Source organism: Dryas octopetala, chromosome 3 (assembly GCF_963921425.1).
Source record: "Dryas octopetala chromosome 3, drDryOcto1.1, whole genome shotgun sequence".
NCBI classification, from domain to species: Eukaryota; Viridiplantae; Streptophyta; class Magnoliopsida; order Rosales; family Rosaceae; genus Dryas; species Dryas octopetala.
This window is the reverse complement of record NC_141368.1, coordinates 12,405,289-12,433,084: the sequence shown is the minus strand read 5'-3', so window position 1 is coordinate 12,433,084 and position 27,796 is coordinate 12,405,289. Positions and strand designations below refer to the sequence as shown.

Genomic DNA, 27,796 nt, shown 5'->3' with positions numbered 1-27,796 from the left:
GGAAAAGCATGAGCAAGATGAGAAAGGATAAGAGGCTGCTTATCATGAATAAAATCTATAACCAAAGCTTTAAAATCCACACTCTTAAGCAAGAGACTTGCGAAGACAAGTTTTTTGGGGTAATAAAGCAACCAAAAACAAATACACTAAAAAATCTATGAATATGGAATAGGAACAAACTAAGAAATATGCTGGGCCAAATTGAGTCCCAAACTGAAATTCTCAATGTCAAAACCCATAAAACACAATGAGAATTTGATTCCGAAATCAAACCATGATCGACCATTAAACATTAAAATCAAAACATCAATCATCACTAATTAAGTACATTAAAAGCCAAACCATACATCCAAAACTCACATACATCATCCAAGACAAGAAACAAATCCTAAAATCTAAATATCTTTAGATGGTGGATCTTGTCGTGGCTGAGACGATGATTGTGGAATGCCAGGCTCTCTCATGTTAAATGCATAACCAAGATGCAAAAATAAAGTCAAAAACTCCGAACATAAGAACTGGAATTCAGAATTCATTCTTACATCTATCCCTTCCATCCTCCCCTGTTCAAAATGTGTAAAGCGCTCCACAAGGTTATCAAGACGCTGCACCACTGTATCAAAATCAACAGTGGGCTGTGCATGTTGAGATGGTTGCGAAGGCTGCTCCTCTAAAGCTTGGACCTCTTCCTCTTCTCCCCTTCCTTCTTGCTGTGGTCCTCCAACTCCTTCCTCTCTCCATGCATGTCCAATGCTACGCCGTTCAACAGTAGGATGTGCAGGATGGGAGGATTGCGATGGGTGCTCAGCTGCTTGTACCTCTTCATCATCCTTTCCATCTTGCTGTCCTCCAGCTTCTTCCTCTCTCCATGCATGTCCAATGCTACATGGTTCAGCAGGGGGCTGCGAAGGCTGCTCCTCAACAGCTTGGACCTCCTCCTCTTCTCCCGTTCCTTCTTGCCGTCTTCCAGCTTCTTCCTGTCTCCATCCATGCCTAATGCTACATCGTTCAGCAAGGGGCTGTGAAGGGTGCTCCTCAACAGCTTGGACTTCCTCTTCTCCCCTTCCTTTTTGCTGTCCTCCATATTCTTCCTCTGTCCATGTGTGTCCAATGTTACATTGTTTAAAAGGGGGCTGTGAAGGCTGCTCTTCCACAGCTTGGACCTCCTCCTCCTCTTCTCTCCTTCCTTCTTGCTGTCTTTCTCCAGCTTCCTCTCTCCATACATGTCCAACCCTACAAAACCTTAAAAACAAAATTCAAACAGGAAAATCCAATGAAACAAGTTAGAACTTAGAACTTAACCCTATGCTTTTTTTTGCCATATCCTTGCACTCATCTCAACCATTAAGGTTTAGGATTTAAGATTTAGGACCTAGGATTTAGGGATTAAACCCTAAATGGAATCTAAAAATTAATTTAACTTGGATGTAATTCTCACTGAGTTACATTTTGTTACATTGTACTTTCTGCGGAGTGACATTTTGTTGCAAATCTGGGATTCCTAGCAGTACTCCTTGTTTATTAAGATCTAGTATGGTATGTTAAGATTTATGGCTCTAGTAAATCATAACGAATAAAAAGAAATTTAAATAACTGAAAAAAGAATACATTCCGCCGATAAATCGGCCACGAAATATAACCGGATTTATTGCCGAAAAAAGTTATTTTTTGGGACCTAGTGCTAAAAGCCCCAAATATAGTTTGGTCGCTGTCTTTAATTCATTTAACTTAACACGCAACCCTATAAACTTCTTTTTCACCCTATTTTGTTTCTAACTTGTCATACAAAGCATCTAGTGCTCTTTGTTTAGCATTATACAAAAAGGATACATTGATAGATAATTAAGATCTTTGCTACGTCAAAGTGCCACTGCTTTCTGTCCAAATTATGTGAACAATTAAATATGTGTGTATGTGTGTGTGTGTTGAATATAGTTGTATCAAAGAAAAAGAATTGTACATTTCAAAATACTTAATGAGTTGGAAGAAAGAAAACAGCCTTGTCAAATAGTTATCTGCAACCAATCCAATGAAATCATGTTTGGTAAATTCATAAATCTTGATATCAACAAAGAACCGAAAGAGAAAAAGAAAAAAAAAAAGATGTTTTTGTCATGTTCAATGCCTTAGATGTTGAGGCACAAAAGGGAACCACAGCACGCCTCCAACTATGCATTAGTTCAGAAACTTCATAAGACCCCTGATGAATTTGATGACCTATAGGAACCTCAAGCCCTTTGAGCCTTGAGATAAACGTAAAGAAAGTTGGGAGATTTTTAAACTACATATATACATAAACTAATTCACTAACCTCGCATTCTGATCCAAAATCTCCACAGCATGACGCACAGCATGAACAATCATTTTCTTCACCTGTTTCAAGACGAGCAGAATAATAACCCCTCTACAACAAAAAAAAAAAAAAAATTCACATAATTAAAAGAATTCTCATGTGTCCTCCACAATATCCTAGCACTCTGTTCCAACCAGAATTGGTTTAAGTTAATGATCACCCAATTAGGTCTTGTCTCTATACAATACTCCTAACAGAATACAAGAAAAAAGAAATACTAACTGAAATGGAGATTCCTCGGGGACAAAAAACTCAAATTGACACAAAAAATTATCCTTTTTTTTTTTTAAATGAATGGAAACATAAATAAAAAAGGAAGCTTCTTTAGGCATAATGATTGAACAATCACACCGACCCAGCAGATAAAGAAAAGGCCACTCTACTCAAATTACAACAAATGACATACAACTAGGTCTGATTGACCAATCATATCTGTCTTCAAGGGCCATAACCCAAGACATGCTGATATAATCACAATGACAGCCTATGACAAAGATAGGCGAGATGACATACCTCCAGTTTGTCCTCTTTAGCCCTATGGTTTTGTGGAAGTGTGCGGAATTCATCAGTCAAACGAAAACACTCACCAACATTTTCTGGTGAGACAAATTCAACTGCAACTTTAATGCACGACTGGGGTTAAAAAAAAAAAAAAAAAGTGTTAAGATCTATGTATATTTTTTGTATGGAAATGAACAAATCAATACAAATCAATTTCATATTTCACAAACATGGAAAGAAAAGTTTACATTGACCATCAAGCACAGAGTGAACCATCAAACATTTTCATCTGAGACAACGTGTTGTGTCTTCACTGAAAGATTGAAGAATTGACTTTAAGAGAGCCTAAGAATGAAAAATAGCACACTGAAATCTCAAAGATACTAATTTTTTTTTTCTTTCGAATTTTACACAGACAACAAAGTTATCACACTTGAAACTGAAAGAACATCAATTCTGGGAACAGTCTCTTGAAAACTTATCAAGAAAGGTCATGTATTATATGTTAACTGTTGACGTTTTTACAAGAAAGGAATTGAATAAGAAAATAAAATTAAACAAGGCAGAGAGACCACCAACAAATTACACTAAATATCAGTAGGTTTGCCATTATGATTGCCAATTTCGTGGGGTCTTGCAGGAACTACATGTATGCTACAATCATACAGGCATAGTAAACACTACTATTGTAGTAGTTATGTTTTTCCCTGGGATGGAAGAGATTTCTTACCACAGCAAAAATTTCAAGCATCATCTGATTGGTTTTTTTTTTTTTAATATAGGAAACAGAATAGTTGCATTAATAAAACTGAAGAGTACAATCAGAGTGGACCACGAGAATTACACCTCCCAACCAACTCTAGACAAAACATAAAAAATGTAGAGGTATACAAACAGAACACAGCCAAACAGTATCCAGAACAAAATAATCCAATCTACAATAAGAAACAGCAGGATTCCAATTCATATCTAGTAGAAAAAAAGGGGCAATCACGAAATGTAGAAGAAACTAAAGCCCAAAGCGATGCCCAGAATCTAACTTTATCCCATAAACCATCTAGAGAAGGATTAAAGTAGAGAGGGGAAGCTCTCATTGGTTCTTGAATTCACATCATCTAAATTACAGATTCAATTTTCCGCTTTCCATCTAGTCTATGTATGATCAATATGTAGCCTACTTGGGACAAATTTGCTTCAGTTGATCCAGTTGGCTTTTTAATCAAAAATATTTTCAAACATAAACTTCATAAAATAGACAACTGTTCAATCAAATTGTCATATCAAAAGGTGCTATTTAGATGCATCCAATAAATTCAAAACTCATAAAACATGGGGTGTACTTGCAATGGGTACAATGTGACAAACTTAAGCTACATGGGGCTAACTACTCAAACCCATGACTCTTTTCATCTTTGTCCCTCGCTTTGGCAAGCCCTTAGAGTTTTGATCTCAAAAATGGTAACTTGCACACCTTAACCACTAAAGTTGCAGAGATAGTTGACGCTAATAATCAAGTCATGCCAAAAACAATCACTTAATGAGAAAACCAGAGAAAAGTTGCTCGTCCTAAAACCCCTAATTTCAAATAAAATAAGTTCTAAATATTAATAAGTTTAATGATTGGCGGTTAAATAAGCATTTCAAATAAAGATGTCAGACTTGCAATAACATCCTTTTCTCTATGTCATATGTTGCTGCTAGCAAAAGAAAACATGAACAAAATTTGTTTTCTATAATATAAGTTACCTTCAAGTTTCTCACTTGGTGTGGACATCCTGCGGGAATCAAAACAGCATCTCCAAGTTTCTGGATAAATGTCCATGGTTCAATTCCTAATAGATAGCATAACAACATAAGATATATAATTTGAAATCGAGATGGATATAAATTTGAATCCAACTACATGTAAATATATAATGAACCAACCATATTCTTCCTTGAGCTTCCTTTTGTGCTCCAGAGTCAGATAAAAGGTGTGATCATGTATGGGATGAATGACCTATTTTAAGTAACAATTTATAATGAAAAGGAAATGCATGTTCATATAATAAACAAAGACATTGATAACTTTTCTGTTTAAAACAATAAATCCAATGGGATACAATTTTGCAACTGGAAACAAAAGTTCATGCAGACTGCAAAACAGCCAGTACATTTTTATTCTATCCCACTGAGTAGATTCAACACACTTCCCAAGTCAGTCAATGTACTATAGCCAAATTACTGCCTAATTCAGAACAAGTGCTTACAGAAATAACTGTTGATTGTTCCAAAGCACTAGTAAGCTTATATCAAGATGAAAGCTCTGTAAAGTTATAGTTATTATTGTTGAGTAGGGATGCAAGTTGGATTGGAAATTTCAATACCGTTCCAAAAGTTTTTGATTTTGACATCACATAATAAAATCCAAAACTTCAAACTCCAAAATTTCTATATAAAATCAGAAAGTAACTGGGAATTCTAAAATTTCCGATTTTCTTGTCCAAAATATTTTGAACACCTGCTGGTCAGAATATTTTAAAATATTTAGCATGTTTATAGTAAATATTTTATACATGTCTTGATTTTTTGAGTTTAATCTAATATGCATGTCACCCCAATCAATACGAATCCTAAAAGTCTAAATAACACTATCTCCACTGCTCCATCTATCTAGAAACACCATCATGTTTCAGAGTATTATGAGGTCTATCTAGCATTTGAGTCCTTGTCTAGTCTAGAAACACCATTATGTTTCCAATAGAACATAATCACAGAATCAACCCTTGTGAACTGGTTCATACTGACATACGGGTTGCGTCCAGAAATAAAAGCATGCTCTCTCTCTCTCTCTCTCTCTCTCTCTCTCTCTCTCTCTCTCTCTCTCTCTCTCTCTCTCTCTCTCTCTCTCTCTCTCTCTCTCCTAGCTTCATTACATAAACTGTAACAATTAATAAGAAATACCTGCCGCAAAGGACAACAGTATGTGTGCCTGAATTCCTTGAAGTGCTTCTGGAGATATTCCTGCAGCTTAGGAACATCCTCTCGCCGGAAAATGTCCCATAAGGCACCTTCCTCTACATTCTTTCCAGACATGGATCCCCTTGCAAAATTTCCACCATTCAAACTAGAATCACCAAAATCACCATCAGGTCGAACAGCTGGATCCGTTAGTTCTTGAAATGCTGCCATGTTTTGATTTTCAACATCAATACAAAATTGTTTATCATTTGCAGCCCTGCCACAAGACCCACTGCTAGGCTTATTACTACCAACATTTTCATTCACAGTTCGACAATTTCCAAGAATTTCCCTTCGGTCTTGTTCAATGTGTTTTTTTTTCAACCTTTCTATACTATCAAGTTGCTGAGGAGTAAGGGTCACTTCAGCAGTATGTGTCAAAACATTCACCTGAACCAAGTTACTCAGGACAAAGTAAGTTGGAAGTTACAATATGTAGAAAAAGGGAAAAAATTGACCTTGCAAAAAGCTAGAACTATATATTCAACAATGATTCTGACCAGAAAAAAAATAAATGCAAGAAATAATCAATAATACAAATTCAAGTGATTGAGATATCTCCACAAAACTACTGGTGAGAATATAATGCTATCTAGTTTTTCTCAACTTATACTTCATACAGATTGTTCAGTATCTAAATCAGATTGATGCTGCATTGTCCTATACAACAAACCAATAACCATAAGACCCATCCAGGAAGCACAAACACTTCTCCAGGTGTGTTGGACACCTAAAGAACACAGACATGGAACGGGTATGACACATACTTGACTTTTCGAACACATTCCACACGTGTCAAATAAAAAACAATGTTTCTTTGTCAAGTTATATGGTGACAAGGGACACAACAGTGAGTAGTGACATGCAAGGATGCAGGTGAATATTTTCATTTTTTCTGATGAAATTAATTCTTTTAACATGATAACCATTAGCCTTGTAATATTATAAAATATTAAAAGTTAAAAATACATGACCCTTTGTATTTTTGTTCTTGACATATTAAGCTCCATACTTGTTTAATTTCTTCTTACAAAGTTATGCTTAAATTTTTAGTAAAAATACATAAATCTATTAGGCTATCCAAAGTGTCACATCCTGAGATTCAGAAAATTTACTGTCTCACATTGTCGGTTTTGTGTCAAACTGATGTCACATGACAGTGTCTGAGTTTCACAAAGACCTATAAACATTAGAAACCAAAATGGAGAATGAAAATCAAGAGACATGCATTTACTAATATGTAAAACATATGATGCACCAAGACAAGAAAGAGTTAAGAATTGGACTTAAACATTGCACTTCGCATAACACTAAGGAAACTCAAGTCAATGTACAACTAAACCAAATCACTCTTTGCCCTTCAGTTTCCAAATTGTTAAATTACTTATAAGCCCAGAAGAAAATGATCAGACACCAAACTGGACCTGACAGAGATGCCCATTAAACTTCAAACCAGATGCTTAAGTAGCAATGCAAACCAGTTTCTGTATATTTGTTAATGGTTATATTTTATATTTGACTCCCAAATCAAATAGTTAAAAAAAAAAAAAAAAAAAAAAACCAATAGTATAAACCCAAAACACCCATACACACCACATCAGCCGCATCACAATGAAGCTTGGTTACAGAATCTCCACGCCCAAGCTCCTGGGCAACACCATAAGCAATATATGTTTTTGGCCCCATGTCTGGCTTTACACATCCCATAGGCAATTTGACAGCAAGGTTCAGAAAGCCACTGTGAGGATGAGTATATTCCTTAAATGGCAAGCAACAAATAAACTCAGCAGCATGGCGAGGAAGGCACTTCTCAAACAAATTATCCAGGGACAAATCGTTCAGTTTTAGAATCTGAGGCCACATTTTCCAACCAAACCGGCCCTTTGAATATCCAGTAAAGAATTGGTGGGTACTGATATCTAGCTGCATATCATATAAGAATGATATCACAAATCATAATCCAACCATCAGGAGCAATGTCAATATCAGGAGGACAAAAATGGGAAGAAACGAGGATTAAGCCTAAACAATTCATCAAGAAACGAAAAGTCAAAAGCAACTGGGGGATTATCAAATATCTTAAGAGAAGAGCAAACACAGAAACAAATGAGAATTAAACATATTACAGTGAACATAAAATTTCATTGGAAGTGTATTGAGAGACTGGAAAACTTAGTGGTCATATAACCACCATTATCACCAGTTTAAACATTAAAGGGAGGTTTGTGTTTCAAAGAGGTGAAGATATTAATTGGGAAGTTAGAAAATTTTCTTTAATTGGTAAACCTTCAATGCTAGTCTAGGGGGGATCTTGCGGGTTATAAATATTTGTACGTGTCCAAATGCATGGCATGAATTGAACGAATTGAAAATTGCTGCCAGAAATTTTCCTTGGACTCTATCTTTTCCTGCAATGTGAAGGTACGGTGTGAAGCCAAGTATGGGTGTGAAACTCATGGTGGAAATCCAGACTCTACTATTATCTTCATTGATTTCCTCTCCTTAATCTGCCCTAGTCAACAATTTCATGTTGATTCTTTATGATCAGTTCATCCAAACTTTTCGTTGAATTTTTCCAGCAAACCACAATCTTGCCTTGTTTTTCGGTTTATTTCTAAACCTGAGTTTATTATTGGACATACTTATTATGTTGTTTGATAACCCCTTTTGTGCAGTAATGTGAGAGGGACTTTGAACTTGCATTAAGATATGAACAAGCACCAAACAATATGGGGCCTAAACAGTCATTGAATCCCCCAAAATTCAGAGTTTGGGAAAACTGTGGGATTCATTTAACTTGCTTTCATGCTGAATTCTTAGATTGGATTTCCTAATATATGGATGGGAGCATCTGAATAAGTTTTAAGCTGACATTAATTTTGAAATTGATATTGAATCATAGTTAATCATATCCCGCATCACTCCACCTATGTTATTTTTGGTCTTCCTCTTTCCATAACGATTCCACACACTAACATAAAAAAATTTATTTGCTTTTCCAATATATGTATAAGAAAAAGTACATGAAACTCATGACTCATGAGCAAATAAAAATACATTCTAAGAAATTATAATTTAGACCAGTGACCAATAAGATGTCTATGCTTATTCAAATTGCACAAAGTAGTAATATACTCCCCCCCCACCCAAATAAAATTTTCACAATCATAATATCCACCTGAATTGATACAACACCTATACAGATATTTCTTCTTAACATTCACTTGATAGAACTTTAAAAAGTGAAACAAATCAAAAGAATCATACAACCAGTAGTAAGCAATCGAAGACATAACTACAAACAGTACTAAGCAATTAAAAGTCAGAACAACTGACCTCACACAAATCCAAGCAATCAATGGCCTTGACTTCAAAATGTTTATCATGTGTAGTATGCCACATCTGACGAATAGCACGCCACATGACCAATGGTTCCCAGCTTATACCTGATGCATTTTCAAGCACATTGCTCACAATCACAGGCTCACCCCTGATCCAATGACATTGAAAATGCTTAAAATCCTCATGTTGGTTATCTCCAGCCCTTGGGCAGTACAAATAGTTGTCATCAGAACCCTCTCGAGAAGCTGCTTTCCTTAACTTATTGCTGCTTGAGTTAACAACACCCTCAGATTTGAAACAAGAACACTGTTGCACAGAAGTTCCAGCTTCATGCACAATTTTGTAAGTTTCAGCAATGGCTTCTGCTTTCTTTACCAACTCTCTGATGGAATTTTCAGGAAACATGCATCTCAGTTCTAGAAGACTACGACCACAACCATCCATGTCCCCTGAGGGGCAAAGAATGCTTCCATCAAAATTTTTTTTCCACTCAGATGTTGACTTTACACGACACTTGGAGCTAGTTTCAGAAGGCAGTTCTATATCATTCCCTTCTCCACCATGCAAGTAGTCTTGACCTTGATTGATATACTCCCTAATCACTTCCTCCCCACCTCCCTGCAGGTGTCCATCTCGAATCTCCCGGCAACAGATGAGGCAAAGGTCGTATGAGCATATAGGGCAGCTTCTGTGAAAATCAACAATAGAAGTTTTGCAGTTGTTGCTGAAAAAGAAAACAAAACAGTTAATATTGAATGCTAAATAAGTATATGGAACAAATTTAAAATTGATTAAATTTATGGTAAGTGCTCTACCAATACACACGCTCATCATTAGAGCAACCTGACCTGTGTATCTTTAGCTCCGAAATAGATAGCCCTGTCCCAATGGACATCCAAAAGGCAAATTAAAACAATGCAAAAAATTCCATTGATATTTTGTGATGGGAAAGATTATAAACTCATGCTGATCACTTCTTTTGTGAATTGAAGAGAAAATTTCACATGTGTTTATTATGATCTGACAAAGGAATGGGAAGCAGCCCCAAGGAAGAATCAACAATAACATCAACGAGCAGAATCTGAATGAAAAATATTGAAACATAAAGAGTATAGCTAGGTGTATGTCTGTGCGTGTGGTGCGTGAGTGTGCGTGAATGTGCCGTGTGTGTGTGGGTGCATGTGTGTGGCAAAGTCATCTGTAAAATGATTCTGTTCACCCAAAAATTATTCATGCAATGCAAGAGCACCCTTAATTCTAATTACACAAGGTTAATTAAAAACTAAAAAATAAAAAATAAAACTATATTCTATCAATGAGAAATAAGTTGTTTTCATTAATGTCACTCAATAAAAATATCAAAGTTACAAAGAGGCTTGCCAACGTAGGCCTAAAATAGAAATGTTCCTTCAAATGTACACGGATGGGATCTCAATTCTCACCAAGAAGATTTATTTTTTACCAGTCACCTACAAGATGTTGAGTGTGGCTTTAAAATATTAAGCTACTAGAAAATTGTATTGCTAAAAAATTAATTATCAAGACTCACCACAATATTCAAATTGGAAAATGCCAAAAAATTAAAATTAAAATCAAAATTAAAAAATTTTGGATTTTTTTTTTTCAATTCACAAATATTTTGATACAAAATGATCCATTTCACCTAAATTACTAGAACAGGTAAAATAAATATATAGTATAAAATTTCAAGAAACTAATTATGATAAAATTGATATACTGAAAATGAAGTTAAAATCTATTGAAATACACTTAAGAAGTATCCTTAATTTATGGGTTCACAATAACTTTAGGTGCTAGGTTCAAAGTAAATATTTCAGAATTATTTAGTGAAATTCTTTACGGAATAGATAAAAAAAAATGTACATGTGATACAAATATTAAATTACTTTTTTGAAGAATGTAAATTAAAAAATTCTATAAGTGAAACTAGGTGACAACAATGCCCACATTCTTAAAAATGAAATTAAATTATTGCTCTTCTCTTCTTTTAATAAAATTCTTGTTTCTTAAATAAAAACAATAAAAAAAAAAGTGACACTAGGTGACAACAATGCCCTCATCCCCATCTGAAGTTGCAACAGCAAAACATGATGAGATGTGGGAAACAATTGAATTTAAAAAATTAGCACCTGTAATTTGTCACCGACAATCATGTTTTCTTTGTTAGGATATAGAACAATAGTTAACAAACTTCTTAACTGTTTAAATTTCGCCTCATCATTGGGCTCGTGACCCGTTGACCTGATCAAACTTACCCTGTGACCCAACTGGTTTTGCCCAAAGTATGAAAAAGGGTCAACCCTCTCCATCTAATGAGTTGCACCTTAATGAATTCCAACACCTGTCTGAAAAAGACAGAATATACCTTGTCTCCTAGCCTCCATCTCCATCTCAATCACTTGTTCATCATTAAGTCTTTTCAAGAATGGAAGCAATGCCTGAAGCAAATACTTAGAGTGCTCAACCTTTTCATCGTTTCTAATGTAGAATTCCAGCGTGTTCTTCAACTTCTACAGTAAAAACCATAAATTATATCAAACTTCACTTGAACAAGGAACATATCAAATGAACAAACAAAAATCCAGGAGATGTGCGCAGAAAGAATAAACTGACTTCAATAGGGCCATTTGAACGTAAGCATGCACTGCAATTGCAATTTCCCAGGCATACAGGGCAAGCCTCAGCAATGGCATGCTCTGAAATCTGAGGATACCTACACAATACAAAACTTGATAATAAGTAGTCATGAAAACTACGTAAAGAAAAAGTTCATATATGAATTCAAAATATTTGGAGTTTTTACAACTACACATAAAAAAAGACCTCTCAGTGCGAGATCCAATCGTAATATCCCTCAGGTTCCATCCATTAAAAGTTTAACTTAAAACCTTTACAAATACTGAGCAATTTACCAAGAAAAAGAAAACAGTTTTGTGGCAGTTTTCCAAATGTATATATATCACATTTACTAAGAACTAGGAAAGCATAATGAATTAGCACTTGGGCTAAGCAACTTACATAATTTTCCACAAACTTGTTTTTGGAAAATTAAATGCACAAGCATCATTTCAAAAAACATGTACTGGATTTGTACCAAGACAAACTCACTTCAAATAATGGTGGCTAGTCCAACAAAACAAACTCAAACAATCTAACACCTTTTACAAGTTTGTAATCAGAAATCAATAAGAAACAACGAGCCAATAAACCCATACCATTTTCGTAAGCAAAAGACACAAAATCGCTTGTTCTTACACATACGGCACCTAACAACCCTGCCCTTATCATTCCTCTGGCATTGATGGCACATTGAGGACCCCACTTCAATCCACTGTTAAATCCAAAATCAGAAATTGCATAAATCACAATAGTGACAACAAAGCATAAACAGAGAATTGAAAAGTTCTTACTTTTAATCTTTGATACTCCTTCCCAAAATTTGTCTTTGGTTTCTTCTGCTTCGGAACCTTTGAAGCCCTAAGCGACTTTCCCACATTTCCATGTCCTCTCCTTTCACCAATCCCATTCACACGCTTCTTCACTCCCTTTGCAGACACCTTAACTTTCTCACTTTTTTTGCTCTTTCTGCCACGTGTCTTCGAAACCCCTTCAACTTCCTCGCCATTAAAACCACCACCAACACCTCCTGACTCCAGCTCACTAACCCCATCAACTTCCTCATTCCTCAGACCCATACGGCGCCGTTTCTTATGACCCCCAATCCCATTCTCACAATCCCCAGAAACCTTCTTGGTCGGTGTTACTAATACCCTCCTCTTCCCACCACGCTTCTTCTTCACAGTCGGAGCAGCCCCATCGCCTTCACCTTCCACAACTTTCTCAGCCACCAAATCTCTGTCCCTCTTCCTACCACGTTTCTTCTTCTGATTTTCCAAAAAGCCCTCTTCTTTCTCTAACCCACCACCATTTTCTACAAAACTATCTTCTGGGTCTTTCCTTGGCCGCCTTCTACCTCTCCCTCTCCCTCTCCCTCTACCTCTCCCCATTGCAGCTCGCCAATGGATTTTACTTGGAGCAGCCCCATCGCCTTCACCTTCCACAACTTTCTCAGCCACCAAATCTCTGTCCCTCTTCCTACCACGTTTTTTCTTCTGATTTTCCAAAAAGCCCTCTTCTTTCTCTAACCCACCACCATTGTCTACAAAACTAGCTTCTGGGTCTTTCCTTGGCCGCCCTCTACCTCTCCCTCTCCCTCTTCCTCTACCTCTCCCCATTGCAGCTCGCCGATGGGTTTTACTTGGAGGGAAAGAAAAAACTTGTCGACAGAGAAAAGGCTGTCGTCGCCTGACACTTGAGTCCAATTCCTTTCATTTCCTACATTGACTTGTACTACAAGTCTACAAGGTTTCTCATTGGCTATTTGCTTTGTCTCGTTAAAACAAATTCATTTGAATTTTATTTTTCTGGGTTTAGTGTTGGGGTTTATTATTTAAAAAAAAAAAAATTGTTGGGGTTTATCAGTTACATCCGGTAATGTAGGGATTAACGTCATTTTAATCTCTAGATTATTATACTCATATCAATTTGATCTTAGATTTTTAATTTAGAAAATTAAAAATTTTGATTTTTTTTATTTTGTCAATTGAAGTTATTCCATCAATTTATATATTTTTTATCCAAATTTAACAGAAAAAAAATATATACATAAAGAAAAAAGGGTAAAATATAAATAAAATGGACCATTTTGTCCTAAAAAAGACTCCACGTGATTGGCACATGATGTTATGCAAACGAAAATTTAAATAAAAAATATGTAAATTGACGAAATACCCTCAATTAGCAAAATTTAAAAAGTCAAAATTTTTAATTTTTTAAATTAAAAGTCTGAGACCAAAATAACATTAATCCTGATAATGTATAAGTCTTATAAGAGTTTATTATAAGGTTTAGGGATTTTGCTATAGGATTATTATTAAATGCTTAACATTAAATCTTACATAGAATTATAGAATTCAAAAATAAAATAGAAGAACAAATTACTCAAGTGACATTTAAGGTCCTTAGAAGTGGCAATGTGTTAAATTTCGTTTTTTAGGGATACGAAAATTTTAACATCAAATTAAACATATTTCGAAAAATTTCGCCGAAATTTCAAAAATTTCTCGAAATTCTCGAATTTTCGGCTTGAGCAGGGAGGCAGCGACCAGAGGGAGAGATGGGAGGAAAAAGAGAGCCGGCCTCGTCGCCTCTCGTCGCCGGGGAGAGAGAAGAGAGGAGGAAGAGATCGGCGCGCGGAGAGAAGAGAGGGAGATCGGGGAGGGAAGGATCGATCTCAGGGAGTGACTGACTGAGGGAAGGTGTTGTTTCACGAGAGTGGCAAGAGTGAAGCAACAAGAAGCGTCGGCAAAGACGACGACGAGCTCGATCTGGTCAAATGCCGGTGCTCACTGCCAAAGAATAATTCCACTCTTCCAATGCATTCTTCACTTTAGCCTTTCGATTAACTTTTCTAATTGCCACGTTTTCATTTTTGAGAATAGCCCTTAGGCCCACTTTGGACTATTGAAGTAACTTGTGCATTGGATTTGGTTTGGATAAGCTTTTCCCTCCGTAAGCTTGGTCCAATACAAGATGTACTAGTGTCTGTTGTACACTTGTACTACTAATACTAGCAAAGATTTTTAAGAGTTTTATTTTTTCTACTTGTTTTTTTTTTTTACTTGTGAGCAAGGCGTTAAATTTTGAAATTTTCTTTACCAAAAAATTTGATTTTTAGGAGTATAGAAATTTCAATACCATATTAAACATATTTCAAAAAATTTCACTAAAATTTCAAAAATTTCCCGCATAACAAAAAGAGAAAAAAAAAAATTAGAATTGATTGGGATTTGGAGCTTTTGAGCAATTGGAAAAAAAAAAAAAAAGTTTGGGGTTTCGTTTAATTGTTTTTAAACCCAATACATTTTTATATAAAAAAATAATTGAAAATATCCTAAAATGCCTAAACTCTAATATCTTATACCATATCCTAAACAATAAAGAGTATAAATTATAGAATATATAAAGTTTAGTGTATAGATTATAGAGTATAAAAAGTATTAAAATATATAGAGTATATAGGGTTTAGTATTAGGATTTAGCCTATAGATTATAGATTTATAAAGTATAAAGAATATACTAATTTCATTTATTCATTATACTAATTTTATTTAGCAGTATTTGTCACCAGCCCGCATTATATTAATCTTATATCACATGAAACCTACTATATAATTTAGTTTCTTCAATGTTTTTTTATCAATGTAGTAGATAATATGTTAAATAAACATATGATAAAATTTTCTTCAAAATTTCCATATTTTGATAGTAATTTCTGTCATTTCTGTCTAATTTTTGTCGAAATTTTAAATTCTTCAAAATTTCCTTCGAAATTTCCGTCGAAATGTTCATCGATATTTATGCAAAATCCGAAATTTTACTCCATGCTTAGAACAACTATAATGGGTATTGGAATCACGTATATTTGTGGACTACTAGCCGAACAACTTTTTCTTTCCTACAATTAATTTCACCAAATACACAATGCTATTTGTCACCATGGTCACCAAATAAGATTGAATTTTTCAAGAATAAATTTGTCATCCGATCAAATCGTGCAAAATCCAACCCACGAAGTTCATTGAAACCGATCAAACTGGATTGTATCAATCGATTTGAGCAGATTGAACAGGACTTTGAACACTTCTAAACTGGGCACCATAGTGTTTCCATGGTCATGACAACCAGTGGCGAATCGACGTTGGGAGACAGGGGTCGAGCGACCCCCGAACGACGGAGCACGAAGCCAACCTCTGGACGACGACCCCGCGAACCTCTGGCTGGTGACCCCTCGCTGCCCTGTCGTCCATTAAGTGCTTGATGAAAAGCCTGAGTAGGAATGTTGGATTGGAACCATTCAAGCAAAAGCAGAGTAGCCTTTTCTTTTCTTTTTTAGTTTGTGGCTTGGCTAGAACGACGTCGTTTTGAGCTAGGCGTGTTTAATTTTTTTTTAAGGCTCCTGCTCAAAACGACGCCGTTTTGAGCCAGGAATTAAAACAAAAACAAAAACAAAACAAAACCTGCTTTGTACCGACCACAGACCCAAGCCTCCCGGCCCCCAATTTCCAACCTTAACCAAACCCCAAAATTCTCAATACAAAGTTACAAACCCCAAAACCAACACCCAACCTGGAAATAAAATTACTATCGTTCAATTTTTCATTGTTATTCTGTCCAATTTTTTTTTTTGAACTTTTACACTATGACCCCCCGATTAGGGATCCTGGATCCGCAACTAATGATAACCACATGGCCACATTCCAAAGCCATATTACAACAAGAACATGAATAAAATCATGAGCAAATTGACAAGGGATGGATAAGACAATGCTCATCATGAATAAATTCTATAACAAAAGCTTTAATATTGGAGGCCACGGAAGAAGGAAAGCCAAGCCACCCCACAAGGGGCCGACCAAGCTGACTATCCTGTCAAAACCACACATTATCCCCATTGCCAATTATTCATTGTGTGTGAAAAAAACAAGTCAGAAAGCACCTGCTTATGCCCACACCAAGTAGAAGAAGTAAACACGTCTTCGACGAAGTAGCCTTGGAAGAAATTATTTTCACACTCTTAAGCAAGAGAGACTTATGAAGTAAAAGAAAATATCTGATCCCAAGGCCACCATCATCCTTATGAATAAATAAATATGTTAAAAAATCTATGAATAAGCAATAGAAGCAAAAATAAGAAATATGCAGGGAAATAAATTGAGTCCCAAACTGAAAATCTCAATGTCAAATCCGTAGAACACAATGAGAATTTGATTCCAAAATCAACTATGATCGTTCATTAAACATTAAAAGCAAAACATTGACAACTGATTAAGTACATTAAAAGCCAGAAGTAAACCATACATCCAAGACAATAAACAAATCCTAAAATCTAAAGATCTTTAGCTGGTGGATGTTGTAGTGGCTGAGACGATGAGGGTGGAATTCCAGGCTCTCTCAGGTTCGTTGCATAACCAAGATGAAAAGATAAAGCCAAGAACTCCAAGCATAAGGACTGGAATTCAGAATTCATTCTTCTATCTCTCCCCTCCATCCTCTGTTCAAAATGTGTAAAGCGCTCCACAAGGTCATCGAGATACTGCACCACTTTACCAAAATCAACAGCGTGCTGTGCAGGTTGTGATGGTTGTGAAGGCTGCTCCTGTATAGCTTGGACCTCTTCCACTTCTCCCCTTCCATCTTGTTGTCGTCCTCCAGCTTCTTCCTCTCTCCACGTATGTCCAATGCTACGTCGTTCAACAGTGGGATGTGTACGACGTGAGAATTGTGTTGGCTGCTCCTCAACAGCTTGGACCTCCTCCTCTTCTCCACTTTCTTCATGCTGTCTTTCTCTAGCTTCCTCTCTCCAAACATGTCCAGTGCTACAAAACCTTAAAACCAAAGTTCGAACAGGAAAATCCCATGAAACGAGTTAGAAATTAACCCTATGGTACCATCCGTTGATTGATCATTGTCATATCCTTTATTTATCTCAACCATTAGGGTTCATGATTTAGAGTTTAGGATCTAGAATTTAGGGCTTTAGCCCTAAATTGCAAACAATTCAATATGTGTGTGTGTTGAATATAGTTACATCAAGATCAAAAATGTATATTTCAAAATACTTAATGAGATCAAGAAAGAAAACAACCTCGTCAAATTGTCATGCATAAATTCAATGGAATCATGTTTAGTAAGTTCATAAATCCTGATACCAACATATTAAGGACCAAAAGAGGGGAGAAAAAAAAAAAAAGGATGGTCGTGTCTTGTGCAATGCCTTAGATGTTGAGGCATAAAAAGTAGCCACAGCACCCCTCCAACTATGCATTGGTTCACAAACTTCATGAGACCCCTGATAAATTTTATGAGTTATAGGAATCTCATGACCATCTTCTAGCCTTGAGATAAATTTTAAGAAAGATTTGCATTATCTAAACTACATATCTACGTATACTAATTGACTAACCTTGCATTCTGATCCAAAATCTCCACAGCCTGACGCACAGCATGAACAGTCATTTTCTTCACCTGTTTCAAGAAGAGTAGCATAATAAGCTGTGCCGTTTATAACAAAAAAAAAAAATTATTTCACATCAAAAAATTTCTCATGTCCCCAACACAATATCCTAGCACTCTGTTCAAACGAAAATTGTTTTAAAGTTAATATCACCCAAATAAGGTCTAGTCTCTATACAATACTCCTAATAGAACACATGAAAATTAAAAACTAAGTGAAATGGAGATACTCTCGGGTCACTCAAATTGACAACTCCCCAAAGCATTTATCTAATGAATAAAAAAATACATAAAAAAGGAAGCTTCAATATTAGGCGTGATGAATGAAGAATCATACCAACCCAGCAGATGAAAAAGCCACTCAACTCAAATTAGAACAAGTGATATACAATTTGGTCTGATTGACCAATCATATCTGTCTACAAAAGCCATAACTTGAAAGATGCTGATATAATTGCATTGGCAGCCTATGACAAAGATGTGCGATATGACATACCTCCAATTTGTCCTCTTTAGCCCTATGGTTCTGTGGAAGTGTGCGGAATTCGTCAGTCAAACGAAAGCACTCGCCAACATTTTCAGGTGAGACAAAGCCAACTGCAACTTTAATGCACGACTAAGGAAAAACAATATTGTTAAGATTTATGTATGTGATGTATAGAAATGAAACAATCAATGCAAACCAATTTCATACTTCACTAACAGAGCAAGAACTTTTACATTGCCCATCAAACATTTTCATTCTCAGACGACGCATTGTGTGTTCGCTGAAGATTGACAAGAGAGCCTATGAATGAAAAGTAGCACAGAGAAAATCCCAAAGATACTAAATTGATTTGTTTTTCTTTTCCAATTTTACATGGACAACAAAGTTATCGCACTTGAAACTGAAAGAACATCAATTCTGGGAACAGGTTTTCCACTATGGTTTTCCACTTAAACCCCTTATTTCAGGTAACATTCGTTCTAAATGTTAATAAGTTTAATGGCCGGCGGTTAAATAAGTATATTGCTGATATCATCCTTTTCTCTATTTCATATATTGCTGATAATATAAGCAACCCACTTCTAACTATGGATGTTTGCATTTAAGAATAAATTAAAATATATGTTCATGGAAAGAACAATGCACTGTTCATGTTGTTTAGGTCATTTCTAATTTAAATTTGAAGGTGTTGTATGAAATCCAAGGTACAATGCCATATAAGATCAGTCAACAATACATATTAGGACTCTTTCAAGCTTTATTTGACCTCAATGAGATACTCCTTTACACATGCATGCCACTCATACCAGTCAATTGCTTCTATAATCTATATATACATGGGCGCTATTTAACACCACATAATCATTGAAAATTTGAAAAATTAAAAGTATTAATAATGTATTGGAAAAGAACAAAAAAAGACAGATATACCAAAGACCTTTTCATGAGAAAAAATTGACCTAAAATCCAAAATGTAAAAAAATTAAACATTATCATAGTATTTCATGACAAAACTTCAAAACCATATATATACTCAAGAAACAAAAAGGAATAGCATTTATTTTAGAGAAAACGCTAGAACAGCAAGAAATCTACATTCATCTCTATCCAAGAAAAAGAAAACATGAAATAAATTTGCTTTCTGTAAAATGTAAGTATAAGTTACCTTCAAGTTTCTCACTTGGTGTGGACATCCTGCAGGAATAAAGACAGCATCTCCAAGTTTCTGGATAATTGTCCATGGTTCAATTCCTATTAGAGAGCATAACAAATAAGATATATAATTTGAAATTGAGATAAATATAAATTTTAATCTAACTATCCATAACTACATAATGAACCAACCATATTCTTCCTTGAGCTTCCTTTTATGCTCCACAGTCAGATAAAAGGTCTGATCATGTATGGGATGAATAACCTACCGAAAAAGTAACAATTTAATGGACAGGAAAAATAATTTCATATAGTAAACAAAAACATATCAATAACTTTCCTGTTTGAAACACAAATCCAATGGGATACAATTTTGCAACTGGAAAAGAAAATTCATGCAGACTGCAAAATGGCCAGTACACGTTTTATTCAATCCCCATGAATAGATTCAACACCTTTCCCAAGCCAGTCAATGTACCATAGCCAAATTACTGCCTAATTCAGAACCAGTGCTTACAGACACAAGCAACAGCAATAACTGTTGTAATAGTAAGCTTATATCAGGATGAAAGCTCTGTAGAGTTATATTCAGAAAGTATCTGAGAATTCTAAAATTTCTGATGCTCTAGTCTGAAATATTCAGAACACCTGCTGATCAGAAAATTTCAAATTTTTAACATGTTTAAAGTAAATATTTTCTACATGTCTTGATTTTATGCATTTATTCTAACGTCCATGTCATGCCCACTCAATACTAATCCTAAAAGTCTAAATAAAACTATCTCCACCACTCTCTCTGTCTAGAAACACCATCACATTTCAGAGTACATGAAGTCTATCTAGCATTTGAGTCGTTGTCTAGTCTAGAAATACCATCATGTTTATTTCCTAAAGAACACAATCACAGAACCAACCCTTGTGAACTGATTCATACTAACATATGGGTTGTGTCAAGAAATAAAACCAGGCTGAGTTTTTTTTTATTTTGTCACATTTGTCAATAACTAATTCCAAAATGACTTGGTCATTTCTAATGAATCATTCTAAACTATGCAACAATTTTCTGAGCTATGTAACAAGTTGGGCATGATAGAAATATAAGTGCTAGCTTGAAAGGGAATGTTGAGTTACAAGAGTTTAGTGGTGTTTATATAATTGTACTCTTTTATGACTTAACATGTATACTTAAGTAAATATGGGATGAACATTCTCTCTCTCTCTCTCTCTCCTAGCTTCATTACCTAAACCCTATCAATTAATAAGAAATACCTGCTGCACTGGACAACAGTAATTGTGCCTGAATTCCTTGAAGTGCTTCTGGAGATATTCCTGCAGCTTAGGGACATCATGTCGCCGGAAAATGTCCCATAAGGCACCTCCCTCTACATTCTTTCCAGCCATGGATCCCCTTGCAAAATTTCCACCATTCAAACTAGAATCACCAATATCACCATCAGGTTGAACAGCTGGACCAGTTAGTTCTTGAAATGCTGCACCCATGTTTTGATTTTCAACTTCAATACAAAAAATTTCATCATTTGCAGCCCTGTCACAAGACCCACTTCCAGGCTTGTTACTATCAACATTGTCATCCACAGTTCGACAATTTCCAAGAATTTCCATTTGGTCTTGTTCAATGTGTTTTTTTTTCAACCTTTCTATACTATCAAGTTGCTGAGGAGTAAGGGTCACTTCAGCAGTATGTGTCAAAACATTCACCTGAAGCAGGTTATTTAGGCAAAAGCAAGTTGAAAGTTACAATATGTAGAAAAGGGGAATACAATTGAGCATGCAAAAAGCTAGAACTATATATTCAACAAAGATTCTGACCAGAAAAAAGAAAAAAAAATGGCAAGAAATAGTCAATAATACAAATTCAAGTGATTGAATATCTCCACAAAACAACTGGTGAGAATATAATGCTATCTAGTTTTTCTCTACATATACTGCATATAGATTATTCAGTATCTAAATCAGATTGATGCTGCATTGTCCTCTACAACAAACCAAGAACCATAAGACCCATCTAGGAAGCATAAACACTTCCCCAAGTGTGTTGTGGTAGTGTTGGACAGCTAAAGAACACAGACACGGAAATGGGTAGGACATGTGCCCGACATTCACATTCCACACGTGTCAAGTATAAAAACATTATTTCTTTTTCAACTGATTAGTGACAGGGATGCGGGGGAATTTTTTGAATTTTTCTGATGAAATTATTTCTTTTAACACGACAACCATTAACCTTGTAATATTAGAAGATTTAAAAAGTTAAAATACATTCACCTTTGTAATTTTGTTCTTGAAATATTAAGCTCCATAGTTGTTTATTTTCATCTTACAAAGTTAAAGTTAAAATTTTAGTGAAAATACAGATATCTATTAGGCTATCCAAAGTGTCACATCCTAAGCTTCAGAAAATTTACTGTCTCACATTCTCGGTATTGTGTCAAACTGCTGTCACATGACGGTGCCTGTGCTTCACAAAGCCATAAACATTAAAAACTAAAATGGAGAATGAAATTAAGAGACATGCATTTAATAATATGTAAAACATATGATGCATAAGACAAGAAAGAGTTAAGAATTCGATTTAAAAATTACAATTAGAAAAACACTAAGCAAACCTAGTCAATGTGCAACTAAATCAAATCACTCGTCTTTCAATATCCAAATTGTTAAATTACTTATTATCCCATCACAGAAAATGATCAGACACCAAACTGGATCTGACAGAACAAGGCTTAACTACAAGCATAACACACTTCAAGCCAGATGCCAAAGTAGCAATGCAAACCAACGTCTCTATATTTTTTAATGGTTATAATTTATATTTGACTCCAAAATTATTGCCAAGTAGTATAAAAAATTAGTAGAAACCCAAAAAATTCACACACCACATCAGACATATCACAATGAAGCTTGGTTACAGAATCTCCACGTCCAAGCTCCTGGGAAACACCATAAGCAATATACGTCTTTGGCCCCATGACTGGCTTTACACACCCCATAGGCAATTTGACAGCAAGGTTCAGAAAGCCACTGTGAGGATGAGTATATTCCTTGAACGGCAAGCAAAAAATAAACTCAGCAGCATGACGGGGAAGGCACTCCTCAAAAAAATTATCCAGGTACCAATCGTTCAGTTTCAGAAGCTGAGGCCACTTTTTCCAATCATGCCGGCCCACCGAATATCCAGTAAAAAATTGGAGGGTACTGATATCTAGCTGCATTTCATAAAACATTCATATCACAAATCAAAATCCAACCATCAGGTGCAATGTCAAATTAATTTTGAATAGAGTGATTGCTATATCAGGAGGAGAAAAATGAGAAGAAAATGAAGAACAAGCCTAAACGATTCATCAAGAAACAAACAAAGAACCGGGAAAAAGTTAAAAGAAATTTGTGGGATTATCAAATATATTAAGAGACTAACAAACACAGAAGCAAATGAGAAATAAACATATTACAGTGAACATGATTGTCATTGGAAATGTATTGAGAGAACGAAAAACATAGTGGTCATAATCACCATTATCACCAATTTAAACAGTAAACAGAGGTTTGTGTTACAAAGAGGGTGAAGATATCTATTGAGAAGTTAGAAATTCTTCATTGATTGGTAAACCTTCAATGCTAGCCTAGGGGGATGTTGCAGGTTGTAAATATTTCTGTGTCTAAATGCATGGCATGAACTGAATGAATTGAAATTTTCAGCCAGAATTTTTCTTAGGACTACTTTTCCTGCAATTGGAAGGTACAGTGTGAAGCCAAGTATGGTTGTGAAACTCATGGTGGAAATCCAGACTCTACTAATATCTTTTATTGATTTCCTTTCCTTAATCTGCCCTAGTCTACAGTTGCATGTTTCCTTGATTTTTTATGATCAATTTCATCCAACTTTTTACTGAAATTTTCCAGCAAACAACCTTACCTTGCGTTTCTTTTTATTTCTAAACCTGAGTTTGATTATTGGACATGCTTATTATCTATTGTTTGATAACCCCTTTTGTGCAGTAATCTGTAAGGGACTTATAACTTGCATTAAGATATGAAACATCCAAAACAATAAGGGGTCTAATGAGTCACTGAACCCCACTAATTTCAGAGTTTGAGGAAACTGTGGATTAACTTAACTTGCTTTCATGCTGAATTCTTACTTTGAATTTCCTAATATGTGGATGGGTGAGAATCTGAATACTTTTAAGCTTACATTAATTTTGAAATTGATCTTGGATCATAGTTAATTATATCCAGCATCACTCCATAACGAATCCACTCACAAGCAGAACAAAATTTATTTGCTTGTCCAATATATGTATAAACAAAATTACATGAAACTCGTGACTCATGAGCAAGGACAAATATATTCTAAGAAATTATAATTTATACCAGTGACCAATAAGATGTCTGTTTATTCAAACTACACAAAGCAGTAAAATAAAACCCCCCATAAAATTTTCACCATCATAATATCCACCTGAATTTGATGACAACATCTGTACAGATATTCCTTCTTAACATTCTCTTGCTAGGACTCAGAAAGTGAAATAAATTAAAAGCATCATAAAGACCAGTAGTAAGCAATTGAAGACATAACTACAAACATTACTAAGCAATTAAAAGTCAGAACAACTGACCTCACACAAATCCAAGAAATCAATGGCCTTGACTTCAGAATGTTTATCATGTACAGAATGCCACATCTGACGAATAGCGCGCCACATGACCGATGGTTCCCAGCTTAAACTAGATCCAGTTTCAAGCACATTGCTCACAATCACAGGTTCACCCCGGATCCAATGACATTGAAAATGCTTAAAATCCTCATGTTGGATATCTCCAGCCCTAGGACAGTACAAATAGTTGTCATCAGAACCCTCTCGAGAAGCTGCTCTCCTTAAGTTATTGCTGCTTGAATCAACAACACCCACAGAGTTGAAACATGAACACCTTTGTGCAGAATCTCCAGCTGCATGCATAAGTTTGTAAGTTTCAGCAATTTCTTCTGCTTTCTTTACCAACTCTCTGACATGATTTTCAGGAAACATGCATCTCAATTCTAGAAGACCAAGACCACAACCATTCATGCCTCCTGAGGGGCAAAGAATGCTTCCATCTAAATTTGTTTTCCAATCAGATGTCGACCTTACACGACATTTGGGAATAGTATCAGAAGGCAGTTCTACAAAGATCCCTTTCCCACCATGCAAATAGTCCAGGCCCCGACTGATATACCTCATAATCACTTCCTCCCCACCTCCCTGCATGTTTCCATCTCGAATCTCCCGGCAGCAGATGAGGCAAAGGTCATATGAACACAAAGGACAGCTTCTGTGAAGATCAACAATAGAAGTTTTGCAGTTGTTGCTAAAGAAAAAACAAAGAAAACAAAAAAGTTAATATTGAATGCTTAATAAGTATATGAAAAAGTTTAAAATAGAATAAATTTCTGTAAAGGCTATACCAATACACACGCTCATCAGAAGAGCAATCTGACCTTTGTATCTTTAGCTCTGATATAGATAGCCCTGTCCCAATGGACATTCAAAAAGAAAATTAAAATAAAGCAAAAAGTTCCATTGATTTATTTTGATCAGAAATATGATAAACTCATGCTGATCACTTCTTTTGTGAACTGAAGAGACAATTTCACGTGTTTCTATTCTGATCTGACAAAGCAATGCGAAGCATTCCCAAGGAAGAATTAACAATAACATCAACTAGAAGAATCTGAATGACACAAATGAATGTAAATTATTGCAGCATAAAGAGTATAGGTCTGTGTGTGGCAATGTCATCTGCAGGATGCTTCTCTTCACCTAAAGTACATCTTTCAGAATTATTTAGTGAAATTCTTTATGGAAAGGATAAAATCATGTAGACATAATTACAAACATCAAATGATTTACTTGAAGAATATAAACTAAATTTTTCTGTAAGTACACTAGGCCCAGATTCTTAAAAATTTCAGAAATTAAATTTTTTTACTTCTCTTTTTCTAATAAAATTTTTGTTTCTTATAAAAAATACAAAAAGTGACACTAGGTGATAATAATGCCCTCATCCCCGTCTGAAGTTGCAACAGAAAAACATGATGAAATGAAATAGTTAACTCACGTCTTAACAGTTTATACTTTTAGAAACAATGGTAAACCAACAAACTTTATCTTTCAGCTCATCATTGGGCTCTTGACCCATTGACTGGACCAAACTTACCCTGACCCAACTGGCTTTTGCCCAAACCAGAGTATGCAAAAGGGTAAACCCTCTCCACTAATGAGTTCCAACACCTGCCTGACAAAGACAGAATATACCTTGTCTCCTAGCCTCCATCTCCATCTCAATCACTTGTTCATCAATAAGCCTTTTCAAGAATGGAAGCAATGCTTGAAGCAAATACTTAGAGTGCTCAACTTCATCATCTTTGCTAATGTAGAATTCCAGCTGGTTCTTCAAATTCTACAGTAAAAACCATAAAATTTATCAAGCTTCTTTTAACTGAGGAACATATCAAATGATCAAGTGAAAATCCAGGAGATGTGTGCAGAAGGATAAACTGACTTTAGGGGCATTTAAACATAAGCATTTTCTACAATTGCAATTTCCAAGGCAAACAGGACAAGCCTCAGCAATTGCATTCTCAGACATCTGAGGATACCTACGCCAAAAAAAAAAAAGTAGTCATAAAAACTATGTAAAGAAAAAGAGTCGGTTAATTTTAAAACATTTATTAACAAGTATTGAATAAGTACCAAGTAAAAGAAAACAGTTTTCTGGCAGTCCATCTATGTTTCTTGATTTCATACTTACTCAAATGCGTGTAACTCATTTTTACTAAGAATTAGAAGAGCAGAATGGATGCAAACTTGGGCTAAGCAGCTTACACAATTTTCCACAACATCATTGCAAGATACATTTACTGGACTGTACTAAGAGAAACTCACTTCAAATAATGGTGGCTAGTCCAACAAAACTAATTCAAACAATCCACCATCCTTTACAAATTTGTAATCGGAAATAAATAAGAAAGCATGAGCAAATAAATCCATACCATTTTTGTATGCAACGGATACAAAATCGCTTTCTCTTACAGCTTCTGCACCTAACAACCCTGCTTTTACCACTGCTCCCGCATTGATGGCACATTGTGGCCTCCACTTCCATCCTCTGAAATCTAAAATCAGAAATTGCATAAATAACAATAGTGACAACAAAGCATAAACAGAGAATTACAAACTTCTTACTCTTACTCTTTGATACTCCTTCCCAAAATTTGGCTTTGGTTTTTTCTTCTCTGGAATCTTTGAAGCCCTAAACGAACCACCCACATGTCCATGTCCTATCTTAACACCAACCCCTTTCACACGCTTCTTTTTCTGTTTCAAAACCCGTTCAACTCCCTCGCCATTAAAACCACCACCACCACCTCCTTGACCTTCTCCTCCTGACCCCAACTCACTAACCCAATCAACTTCCTCATTCCTCAGACGCATCCAACCAAACCCATTTTCCCAATCCCCCTGGCCACTCTTGTTTGGTAATAGAAATACCCTCCTCTTCCTATTCCCACCACGCTTCTTCTTCTTCACAGTCTGAGCAACCCAATCACCTTCAACTCCCACCCATTTTGTTCCATCACCACGTCCCACAACTTCCTCATCCCCCAAACCTGTGCTCCTCTTCCTACCACGCTTCTTTTTCACACCCAAACCAACCCAATCACCTTCACCTTCCTCCCATTCTGCCCCATCATTTTGATTTCCCAAAAAATCCTCTTCATTCTCTAACCCACCACCATTTTCTCCAAAATCAGCTTTTGGGTATTTCCTTCTCCACCATCTACCTGAACCTATCCCCAT

At 35.6% G+C, this 27,796-nt stretch overlaps 1 protein-coding gene across 1 annotated transcript; it reads right to left on the bottom strand.

Annotated features, from left to right (window-relative positions):
- Positions 1-154: 154 nt before the first annotated feature.
- On the bottom strand, positions 155-27,796 carry LOC147290986 (uncharacterized). The gene is made up of 30 exons (XM_086235853.1): positions 27,188-27,796; positions 26,989-27,104; positions 26,499-26,595; positions 26,252-26,387; positions 25,402-25,465; positions 25,173-25,304; positions 24,575-25,082; positions 22,829-23,158; positions 21,447-21,650; positions 21,201-21,311; positions 20,124-20,196; positions 19,945-20,030; positions 18,789-18,908; positions 18,243-18,304; positions 17,206-17,664; positions 16,051-16,105; positions 12,982-13,542; positions 12,433-12,548; positions 11,831-11,930; positions 11,583-11,727; positions 10,012-10,075; positions 9,800-9,920; positions 9,191-9,709; positions 7,448-7,777; positions 5,798-6,244; positions 4,781-4,853; positions 4,601-4,686; positions 2,867-2,986; positions 2,312-2,373; positions 155-1,242 (listed from the first exon to the last, which is right to left on the bottom strand). Exons 1-30 carry the CDS (start codon positions 27,794-27,796, stop codon positions 396-398), a joined length of 6,753 nt encoding a protein of 2,250 aa, XP_086091979.1. The 3' UTR covers positions 155-395.